Here is an 11,358-nt window from a genome sequence, read left to right on the forward strand (position 1 = left end):
CGAGCAACCAACAAAGAAAAAAAGTGAGAAAAAAGTTTTGTTACTTTCAAAATCCGATCAAAACGAAAATATAAGTTCCGCGAAAAATGACCTTTGTGGCGGACTATGGTTCATGATCCATTTCGTCTTTCTCTTCAATGGTGGTTTTGACTTGGGGGCTATTTAAAAAAAAACTTTTCAATTTCATGTTGATTTTCCTTGTTTGAATTTAAAAAATTTGAACTTTTTTTTTGATTATCAAATATGAACGAAAACCCGGGAATCTTTATAAAAATACGGGATCAAGTTGCAGATGATTTGATTAAATTGCGCACATTTGATCTTTAAAAACTTTATGCTAATGAGCAATTTTTGTGTTTGATTAATTTTTAAAAATATCAAATAAATTTAGATGCAAATGTGTACACCTGTTGCTTGTACGTAACCATGATAAACATTCAATTCATGTATTTTTGAAAATATTTTTATTAGTCATTCAGAATATAGATTACTTTTCATTGGATTTGATTTTCATAATGATGATGATTAATCAAAATTTGAATTTAATTACAGCATATCTATCCGGAAAAAAATCAATCATTCGTCAATAATCAATCAATATTGACGAAGAAATGCATCATTAAAAGTGTGAGATTTTTATCATCATCACCATAATTGTATATTTAACGCATTGACTATCAAATTTTCCTCATAGACCACTTGTTAACATATGAGCTGTATTTCCATGAATTTTTTTATGCCACTGGTCAAAGGGTAGCGTCTTTTTTTCCTATATGGTGGTAGCCAATGAGTTAATTTTCTTTCACAATTAAGTTGTTTGCGTTTATAAAGAGCTGAAAAAATCGAATAATTCATAAACGGAATTTGATTAAGTGATAATGAAATTTTTTTTTCTCATTTGATCATCAAAGTGTGATTTATTTCGGTATATTTAATTTTTTTTCTCGATAAACGATTCTACTTCGATCTATTTGTTGATAAAACATTGGCATTATCAACATTTCTACTTCCCGACAACGAGTGTTGACAACAAAAACCTAATTATGGTTTACCTAATGATGATAAAAATTTTTTTTTGATTGATTAAAAAAAAACAACATTCAAAAAATAGGAAAAAGGAACGATAATAACAAAAACAAAAATTTCATCTTGTTTTACTTGTTTTGAAAGTATTGAATCAAAACATCTTCCATCATCATGTATGATAGTGTTTTTTTTTCGAAAACCGCGACGACAAACATATTTTTCTTCTCGAACATGATGATGATGATTGAAAATATCGTTTTCAGATTGGTCCATAAAAAAAGTTCCTGAAATTGGCAAAGACTGACAGAACTGAAATTGATCGACTTGACCAATTGAAAATATACTATAAAAAAATTAGATCGATTTTTTTCCTCTTTTTAATATATAAGTAATAAATGTAAAAAAAAGGAAGAGGGAATTTCAATGATTATGACGATTTGATTACGATGGTGGCAGCGGTAATGGTGATGAGGAAGAAGAACAACAGTTGTTCGAATTAAGTCTAAAACCAATCACAGCCATATGATCAACCAAACGAAAAAAACGTGTTGGCTTGTAGTACATGTTATCATAATAGTCATAATCATGATAATCGTTGATGGATCATCAATTTGGCCATCATCCAATAAAAGTACAAGAAATTGGATAAATATCGCCGCCGGTGATTGTCCATTATTGCAATATATGTAGGCTGGAAAGCAATGTGGATTTTTTTTCATAACGTTTCTGTCCATGCCAATCTAGCAGAAAATTGATCATTTCGATTCAAATAAATTTTTTTTTTACAGCAATGAAATCAAAATCATTGCTAAACATTAATTTTTTTTTGGAAAAATTCGAGAACAATTGGATTTTCTCTTCTTTATATCAATGATTTACATTAAAACAAATTCGTTGAACCTCACACAGTGTCGGTCCAATAAGAAACGAATAAATTCATTTGTCTTCTATCATGATAATAGTAATATCTGTTCGGACCTTCCTTTAAGGAAAATTTCTATTCAGTGAGCCAAACGTGAAGAGATAGAACGAAAGAGAGATAGTATCACATAGAGAAAAATGCCGCGGAACTGACTACTCTTCGTGAGAATAGAAATTGTAAGTGCTCGTTGTTTTGCTTCTCTGGAACAAATAATTGTTGTTTGGTTGTTGCTAAATGAAAAAAAAGATTGTCCAAGAGACACCTGATCCAATGTGGGAAAGAGAGACTAACAAACTATATTGTACTGTACCCGAAACAAAATCTTCGTTGCTGGAACTGAATGTAGCAATGGAAGTTGTCGTTGTCGATAGAGGCGGAAAAAAATCATCATTTTTGCCTATAAAAGTAGCTTGTCGTCAATCAACAAAATGAAGAGTAGTTTCAGGTCACTCACCGATAAACGGCATTTTCTATTCGGTTGGTTGAAAAATTTTGTGTAAGTGTTTGTGCATTCGAATGTGTATGATTCATTCAATATTTTAACTGGCTTAAATATCATTGTTGTTCTGGATCATTTTCTTTGTTGGAAAAAAAAGACAAAACGAAAATTTTCTGGCGTGTCAGCGTGTGTCGGTGTCACCAACCCACAACACACAAACCAGTACCAAAAAAATTGTTAGAAAAAATTTTTTTTAATTTTTTTTAGTTCCTCTTGTTATTTATCACGATATATTAGTTTCGTCTGTCGATTATCATTTTTTCACTATTTGGACTGTCGGTCTTGTTTGATCGGTGTGTCCGTGTTTTTTTTTGCCATTTGCTCTAAAATTACATTGTTGTTATTTCACATCAAACAGAATGTCAAAAATGGTCGAATTTCATTCTCCATTCATCGCAATTGTAGCCATTGTTGTTACAATGATGGCAAATACTGTGTATGGTCAATATCATGGATATCGGCCAAATTATTCACCAATGGCTTTTTCACCATATCATCCAGGTATGTTTTTATCAAAGTTGAAAAAAAAATTGTTTTTTCAAAAATTTTATTCTTGTAAAAACGTACATTTCTTGGCATTTTATATATGTGATTGTTGCTATAGCACGCATAAATCATGAAACATTGCCAATAAGCCAAGCTGAATTTGCACAATTGGTTGCTGAATCAATGGCTACTAGTAGTGGTCCACATCATCATCATCCGCCAAATACTGATCATGATTATGAAGGACCGGAACATTGGACAAAAGAATCAGACAAGAATCCTCATAGTGGACCAGAAATAATGCGCGATGAACATCATCATCATCACCACCATCATCATCATCATCATCCAATGTCATCTGCACCAAGCGCTTCTCATCAAGAATCTCCAATGTATCAACATCAATCAACCGATCACAACGAACGTTATGCAGCCGGATCTATACGATCATCTGCATTGCCACCATTACCACCCTCAATGCATAAGCCACATTCTCATTATCAACCAGAAGAACGGGGTCCAAGTGATATAATGAGCAGCGGAAGTCATCACGATGAGTATTCAGATGCACATCGTACTCCAGTATTCGAAACCGGTTATACACCAGATCCAGAATCAATGAGACATTTGTCATTGAGAGAGAGCGATATGGATGATAATGAGCCACAAACGCATATTTATGGTGGGCGTCCAACTCCTGAATCAGAGGCTTATCAACAGCATCAAAACCCTGGCCATGCTCCAAAATACGAAGCAATCAATATGGTAGGCATATCAAATTATCCACGGGAACATGATGAATATAGACCTGCTGGCAGTCTAGATTCAGAAGAACATTCACCAGTTGGACAGCCAATTCACGGACCAAACGATCCACCTCCGTTAGCATTCCATCAAGATTTCTCTCGTCAATACCATCATGCTCAAGTTCCTCGACATCCACCTCCCCATTTTAATAGACCATCATACCATCATCATGGTCCAATGCATGCAATGCATTCGCATCCCCATCCACGAATGCTCATGTCTGGAAGACATCCTTCTTCACATTTCGATCCACCAAGGCATCATCATCGAATGCCACCAGTTGATCATTACATGTCTGCCGATTCATCCACAAGCAATGCAATAGCTGTGGTTGTTCCAACGGTTGCTGCCGATACAGTGACAACTACAACAACTATCCAAACGGCAGGCCAAATGGATTCAAAATAAACTGAATAAATAAACGAATAGGGAAATAAAGTGTTAAAGTGTTAGCCAAAGGGGAAAAATTTGTTTCAAATGAATCGACAATATAATTCATCATCTCATTCATTATGAACATTCATCATTATAATCATCATATTTCATGGTGTTTAGCACATATATATTCATAATCATTATTTCGATCATCGATTCATTCACACGAATAAAGATGGTCAAAAATAAGTGAAAACTGAAAAATGATTCCTTTATTCATATTATACGAATTAATGTCCATAAATTACGCATCAAAATCATCATGATTATCATTACAAAACGAATAATCAAACCTAATAAAAAGACTTGAAAAATGATGATCACGATGGCCACTTCAATATCTACATCATGTTGGCAGACATCGATCTTTTTTTTAAAATATATCAACTCAACAATTATTGCAAGATCATCACACAAAATGCACGAACGAACGGTATGATGGGATTAAATGTTGTTGTCAAATATAATCATTATATATAACGATTATAAACACAAACTTACACATAAACACAAAGTTAAACTTACATAAACAAGGAAACGGTAATGCTGCTATCATTGACGACGTATCTAAATCATCAATCGGTTGGTAAATATACAATTGTTGTTTTAATAATGATTTTAATCTAATTAACAATAATGATCATAATAATAATTGTAATAATTTTTTTCCATGAATCTATTGATGATATATACTGTCTGCAAACTTTTACTTTTATTTTTTTTCTTGTTCACTATTTTTGTCTTCTTCATTTCCTTCCTTTCTTTCGTTTTTCTTATATCATTTCATTTTCAGTTATTTAATTTATCTACCATCATCATCATCATCATCATCATACACATGTATGTACGTATACAGACAAACAAAAATCACATATAAATTTTCTTGAATCTTGTCATAATCATAATGATCACATAATGATCGTCATGCACACTCTCATTCAACCAATCAATCCGGTGTTATAATTATCACAGAAAACTTGACGACGACGACAACGACGACAAGATTGTCAAAATTGGTATAAGCATTTTGTTGTCATCATCAGAAATCAGAAAAGAGATTCTTTTCATACTCCATATATCCATTTAGTTTCGTTGAAGATATAATTTATATGTGATTATAGTGAATCACCTTGTTGTCGCCTTCCTCACCTTCTTCGATATCATTTGGATAATATGTCAACCGTTTATAAATAAATATATTTCATTTTGAGCTGGATATTTTAGCTCAATCAACCAATCATCAAATATTCATCAAACAAATTTATATTTAACCGTTTCCGTCGAAATGTTAAACACTTTTTTCTTGTTGATTTTGATTTTTTTTTTTATTTTATTAATGAAAAAAAATGTCACTTGCACAGACAAATATACTTAAATAAGATGTTTGAAGTGGCAAAACATGTGGGATGATTCTCTTAAAGCCAATCCTTTTCTGTAATTTGGATTTTTATTTCAAATAAAAAAAAGCTAAAGTAAAATCATCATTTTTACTGGTTCAAATCTTATTTTTGTTTGTTTGTTTTTAAAATGTTCTCAACCATTTATCATCCTTAATGGAGTGTTTGATAATTACATAGATTTTACCTAAATAAACCTAAATGAATTAATGATATAATATAAAGAGAAACAATTCTGACAAATAATAATAAAAGGATTCTAATTTTGTAATGAATTTGTTGTTGAAATTTGTAAATTTTAAAAATAAAAAAAATTTTTCATAGTCAACAAGTATAATTTTATAAGAAGAAATTTTGAAAAAGGCAACATTTTATTTGTGAAAATTTATTCATTTATTTATGTGTTTTATTTAGTAGTGTTCATATAGCATGTCAAGAAATCATTATCACAGATGTCATCAACCGAAAGTGGGCCAAGTTGAAATTTTATCGTGTCAGTTGTTTTTTTTTCACAATTTTACAAATCTTGTATTCTATTATCAAACGTAATAGAAAAATGAAATAAAAATATCTGAGACTGAGAATTTTCAATGAGAAAATTCTATTTTGTTATTAACAATATCATGATGACCGACGGACAATCACTTGTTTTCGAGGTGGATCCGTATTGACATCCAAAATTTTTGTCTCATGAAGCAAGTTCAATTTTTGACATCTTTATTATTATTATTAATATAAATAGATACACTGCCAAAGCGGCATTTCTATCATAATAGAATAAACAGAAGAATTATGATATAATATGAAATAATAATAAATAAATTTTGTCACCACACAATTCTACACAGGACACGGACACTTCGAAAAAATACCTACACAGATTCACACCCTCCCACACAGACAAATGTACATGTACGGACACTACACAAAACACAACACACCTCTTACTATACTACTGCCCAAATTACAACAACATTAGACAACAATTAAATTTGGAACATATCATCTCACCAGAACGATTTACACAGAACAAACATACACACGCCAAATTCACTACTCTATGCAAACACATATACACACACCTAAGAGAAAAATAATCTTGTAATTATAATTGTTTTTCATTTTCTTTTATTCGTTTATTCGGCGCCAATATCTTTACAGATATGAAAATTATGAATGAAAATTATTATTATTATTATTAATGTTTTGTTTTTTCTTGTTTTTATGGTTATTATCTTGTTTTCGGTTTGCTTTTAAATTTTTCTTCAAATCTTTGTTGTTCTTGTTCGATTTTACATCAACCGCTTGCTGTGAATTGGTCGAAACCGCCTGGGGTACTTGATCCATCACTATTTGATCCAACAATTCTTCGTAATCGGAAGCGCTTTCTGCTTTTCCGTATTCATAACAATAATCAATAAACTTTTCTAGTGCAGTTGAATTTCTCGTCACTGTTCCAGAATCGCAAACAACAACCAAATGAGAACGAGAACGAGTAATGGCTACATTTAAACGCCGTTCTTCGATTAAAAATCCAATTGTTCCTTCATCGTTTGATCGAACTAATGATAAAATAATCACTTCTTTCTCTCTTCCTTGAAACGCATCGACAGAATTAATTTCCAGTTGATCGGTGACGCTTTCCGGATACATTCGTCGACATCCGGCTTCAATTAAGCTTGTTTGGAGTCGATATGGTGAGATGACACCAATATCAGCAGGCGATAGGCCATTATCTAAAAGATCTTTGATCACAATACAAACTAGTTTTACTTCGTAAATGTTTCCTTTAGACAAACTTTGTTGATCAGATTCCAGTTCATACATTGAGCAACCGACCGTATCAATCAATCGAATAACTGGCAATAGTTCGTCGATATTTTTTAATTTCAATCGTCGATCAACAACACAATCGTCTGCTTTGAGACGATTTTCATAGAAAAAATTTGATGGCCAATTCATAATCAATCCGTTCATTCGATATTGAACGGTCAACATTCTAACAACTTTATCTGGACAATTTTGGAATTGATCAACAACTCGTTCAATTAGTGAAATGCCAAGACCTTGCTTTTCGGCTTCCTGTGAACAGATTGTTGCTGGTAATTGTTTGTGATCACCACCCAGAACACATTTCTTGGCATATGATAATGGTATCCAGGTAGATGCTTCTAATGCTTGTGCACACTCATCAATAATGACCACATCAAATGAAAATGTGTTTAGGTCATCATAAAGATAACGTAATTGGCCATTCATAACCGCACCATTACATGTGGACATTATAACATGAGCTTCTCTTAGTTTTTCTTTGGATACCTTTTCCTCAATCTGGTCAAATTCTTTCATTCGTTCACGAATCTGTCCACGTGTGTATCTGTTCTGTCTAGTTTCTGATTTTATCTGGTTGATTTCGTTCTTTAGGTCACCGAGTACATCGGCCCCTTCGCTCATAACAATTGAATCTAATGAATATGGCTGTATTTCTGAGTCCATACGCGCAGGATGGCCCATTCTAACAAAGTTAAATGATCGTTTCAAGCGATATTTCAAGCAAATATTTTTTTGTGAAGAATGTATCAATTGTTTAAAAATGTTATCCACAGCTACGTTCGAAGGCGCACATACCAACACACGAAGGCCACGAGTGATCATTTGTAGAATCAATTCAGTCAATGTGGTCGTTTTACCTGTTCCAGGTGGACCATGTATTACAGCTAAATGACGTTGATACAAGGCGAATTCGATTGCATTCTTTTGAGAATAATTCAAATTCGAATTGAACCACACAATATTGGATTGACCAGCCAATGGATAAGGTAAATCATTCGTATAAGGTGGTAAAACAGTCAGTGGATCAAGAAGTGGTTCGCTACCAAAAAGCAATCCAACCAAATAATTTCGTATAGATCGTTCGTATAGGTTTTCGAGCGCATACTTAATTCGGCGATATGTTATATCATTGGTCAATTGAATTAGATTGAACAAATGGTCTTTCTCTTCATCGAACAAAGTCGTATCTGCATTAAAAGCAATCTCACAGGTTAGACGTTTCACTTGAAGCACTACACCGGTGCAATGAGCCGAAGTTTGTTCTTGAGTGGTCACACCGACTATATCACCATGCGACATACCGCTATTGATCAGATTAACGAGATCACGTTTTTCAGGACGTACGGAAAATTGTATAACTTTTTTAGCGAATGCTGTTCGTTGATTAGTAATCACGAGCTTACGTACGGCATGGCCACTTTTTTCCAACTGTTTTAATGAATGTTTGGATCGTAATTCTCTGATGAAAAAGCAATCAAATATAAAAAATTATTAATTATAAATCAAAAACAATATTCTCACTGGTTTCGTTCCAATTCTTCATCATAATCCAATTTAATTAGTTTGAGTTGTTTTTGAATCCAGGATTCTATCGTTAGATTAGCCGGTGATTTTATTGATTTAGCCATGATTGTTGAAATTTGAAAAAAAAATTACCAGAATAATTTTCAAAATCAACAAAACAAAATTCAACAATAAAGAATTGTCATATGTTTTTCATCTAGTAAGGCCATCTATAATCACAGATAAGAACTATTATAATTTATTATTGGTCATAATTTTTAAAATAAACATCTTGAAACAAGGCTAAAATTAATGATATTACAGTAATTAAAGCTGCAATATGGAAGCACATTGTAGGATAAAATGAAATGCTTGAAGCAAAAATGGTAGAAAATATCAATGCACCTAAAGTTGGTGACAATGATTCCAATGTAGAGGTCATACTGAATATTTTTCCCGCTTCATCAGCGGCTACTATTTTTGCCATTTTTGTTTTAATTACTATGGTTGCCAAGTTGAACAAAGCACCTAAAAAAAGCAAACAACAATCATAAAAAAGGGACAAAATTTGATAATATACTAACCTATGAAGATGGCGACCAAAAAAATAAGTAGATTCGGAAATGTTCCGATCAAAACTTGGCTAATAAAACCGGACGTTATGGTCAAGGCAAACATTGTTCCATCTTTCAATTGCAGTTTATTGATCAAAACATATGAACTAATCAATAAGACTATTGTTGGCAAAATTTTTATATAAACTGAAATGAAGGAATATTCTTGAGCATCTAGTTGATAGACTTGTTGTGAAAATTGCAAGAATATTGAATCGATTCCTGTCATATTAGTTAAAAACAGAAATAAAATGAAAACCATAAAAAATATTTGTTCACGAGCATGAATAGGGCGAGGTTTAATGAAACAATGGTAAGTTTGGCGAACATTTTCAAAATCAAAAAATGTCCGAATAATTTTTCTGATTTTGCCGAATTTTGTTTCCCGAACTGTAAACAATCTTTGCGAAATTCCATTCACTGATTGATTAGTATTGTCTGAAATATTGTTGTTCATATCCGGGCTGATGAGAGCTTCAGAATCGGAATCGCCGATTGTTTCCTTCATAGTTTCATCTCTCTCGACTTTGATTAATAGAATCATCAATAATGAAACCAAACTTATTCCAAGCATAATGATAAAATTTTGGTTATAGTTTCTTAGCTGTGTATTTTGTTCATTGTCATCCAAAAAATGGATATTACTGCCTGCTATCAATGTTCCCAATGATGGTGCTTGATAATGATAAAAAAAATCAGAATCAGAATGAACAATAAATAATTACATACCAATTACTAATATAACATGTAGAATAGTGAAATAAATTGCATGAAATTCAGGACTAGAATTGACGACAATGCAACGATTGATAGCTGCAAGAAAAGTTGTCATTCCACCGGTCAGACACACAGTTAGATTAACCAAAAGAAGATAATAAGGACTCAATTCGAAATAGTAGGCATTGGCTATGTTGAATATATATTCGAAAATTTGTATGATATTCATCCAAATGAATAAGATCTTTGTAGCGTTAGGAAATCGATCCAGAAATGAACCAACAAATAATGACCATGCAAACATTGGCAATGTTTTAATTAGATTTCTATTAAAAAACGATCCTTATTTAAATTATATTGATCATTTCATTTAATTATTGACTTACGCATAATTATTGAACATTGCTCCGAATGCAAGAATCTCATCACGAATAATAATTTCGTTCTCATCGAATCGATCTTTTTCATTAATGTATTCACAAAATGTTCGACTTTGATTAAAAAGATTTCGGCAAATTTTATCCTGAATCAACCAGCCAGTTGTTAATATATAGATGCCATATGAAAATATAAACAAGAATATGTATAAATCAAATAAAAAATAATTGTTTTGGCGGATGAAATTCCACATGTTTGGTTCGAATTGATTTATAAGATACAAACTGATCATAAATCGAATATAATGTGTGCGGTAAATTTAATACCGAATATCATTCATCACAACCTCATCATAAAATAAAATCTTATGAAGATGTATAGAAGATAATGCAATCAAAACAACTGCTTATCATATGGTTATAATAACTCGTGCATGATGGGTGCACTTTTAGGTCGTATTTGTATCTTAAATGAACCGGTTTTATTCTTAAGTTCATCGTATCTATCATCATAGAGAGAATATACATAAACATTTACATTCTTGGCTCATTACCCAACGTATGGCATCTAAATAATCATGGAAATTTATATGTTACATAATTCCGAAACGTTTCGATTCAATATCTCTAGTTTTTTTTTATTTAATATGATATGATCTGGTTTATAGCTGGTCAACATGGATATTAAAATATGAATTTTCGGCCTCTTGTGAATAGAAAAGGTCTACAACAAAGTTAAAAA

At 32.0% G+C, this 11,358-nt stretch overlaps 3 protein-coding genes across 8 annotated transcripts; 1 reads left to right on the forward strand and 2 right to left on the reverse strand.

Moving 5' to 3' along the window:
- Nucleotides 1-2,331: 2,331 nt before the first annotated feature.
- LOC124494603 (uncharacterized) lies at nucleotides 2,332-5,675 on the forward strand. Of its 6 annotated transcripts, none has more exons than XR_012832114.1 (4): nucleotides 2,332-2,444; nucleotides 2,806-2,948; nucleotides 3,052-4,761; nucleotides 4,969-5,675. XR_012832114.1 is itself a non-coding variant. In XM_075729217.1 (4 exons), exons 3-4 carry the CDS (start codon nucleotides 2,807-2,809, stop codon nucleotides 4,146-4,148), a joined length of 1,239 nt encoding a protein of 412 aa, XP_075585332.1. In that variant the 5' UTR covers nucleotides 2,393-2,444; nucleotides 2,545-2,623; nucleotide 2,806; the 3' UTR covers nucleotides 4,149-5,675. The 6 variants fall into 6 exon arrangements, 4 of the variants coding, with proteins under 4 accessions (XP_075585329.1, XP_075585333.1, XP_075585332.1 ...); XR_012832115.1 differs by having other exon boundaries at nucleotides 2,377-2,623; XM_075729217.1 differs by adding an exon at nucleotides 2,545-2,623 and having other exon boundaries at nucleotides 2,393-2,444; nucleotides 3,052-5,675.
- A 1,011-nt stretch (nucleotides 5,676-6,686) lies between these two features.
- On the reverse strand, nucleotides 6,687-9,137 carry LOC124494599 (DNA-binding protein SMUBP-2). The gene is made up of 2 exons (XM_047057804.2): nucleotides 8,927-9,137; nucleotides 6,687-8,864 (listed from the first exon to the last, which is right to left on the reverse strand). Exons 1-2 carry the CDS (start codon nucleotides 9,031-9,033, stop codon nucleotides 6,743-6,745), a joined length of 2,229 nt encoding a protein of 742 aa, XP_046913760.1. The 5' UTR covers nucleotides 9,034-9,137; the 3' UTR covers nucleotides 6,687-6,742.
- Nucleotides 9,138-9,151: 14 nt separating this feature from the next.
- LOC124494602 (uncharacterized) lies at nucleotides 9,152-11,256 on the reverse strand. Its single transcript, XM_047057808.2, has 4 exons — nucleotides 10,626-11,256; nucleotides 10,252-10,565; nucleotides 9,493-10,197; nucleotides 9,152-9,436 (listed from the first exon to the last, which is right to left on the reverse strand). The coding sequence occupies exons 1-4, from the start codon at nucleotides 10,907-10,909 to the stop codon at nucleotides 9,171-9,173; spliced, it is 1,569 nt and encodes a 522-aa protein (XP_046913764.1). The 5' UTR covers nucleotides 10,910-11,256; the 3' UTR covers nucleotides 9,152-9,170.
- Between the last annotated feature and the right edge of the window lie 102 nt (nucleotides 11,257-11,358).

Source organism: Dermatophagoides farinae, chromosome 3, assembly GCF_024713945.1.
Source record: "Dermatophagoides farinae isolate YC_2012a chromosome 3, ASM2471394v1, whole genome shotgun sequence".
Lineage (NCBI taxonomy): Eukaryota > Metazoa > Arthropoda > Arachnida > Sarcoptiformes > Pyroglyphidae > Dermatophagoides > Dermatophagoides farinae.

Coding starts and splice junctions, on each gene's coding strand:
- LOC124494603 (XM_075729214.1), top strand. CDS start 2,377: ATGAAGAGTAGTTTCAGGTCACTCACCGATAAACGGCATTTTCTATTC. Junction 2,445..2,805: donor GGTTGGTTGAAAAATTTTGT/GTAAGTGTTTGT, acceptor CACATCAAACAG/AATGTCAAAAATGGTCGAAT. Junction 2,949..3,051: donor TTTTTCACCATATCATCCAG/GTATGTTTTTAT, acceptor TTGTTGCTATAG/CACGCATAAATCATGAAACA.
- LOC124494599 (XM_047057804.2), bottom strand. CDS start 9,033: ATGGCTAAATCAATAAAATCACCGGCTAATCTAACGATAGAATCCTGG. Junction 8,865..8,926: donor GAAGAATTGGAACGAAACCA/GTGAGAATATTG, acceptor CTTTTTCATCAG/AGAATTACGATCCAAACATT.
- LOC124494602 (XM_047057808.2), bottom strand. CDS start 10,909: ATGATCAGTTTGTATCTTATAAATCAATTCGAACCAAACATGTGGAAT. Junction 10,566..10,625: donor GCAATGTTCAATAATTATGC/GTAAGTCAATAA, acceptor GTTTTTTAATAG/AAATCTAATTAAAACATTGC. Junction 9,437..9,492: donor TTTGGTCGCCATCTTCATAG/GTTAGTATATTA, acceptor TGCTTTTTTTAG/GTGCTTTGTTCAACTTGGCA.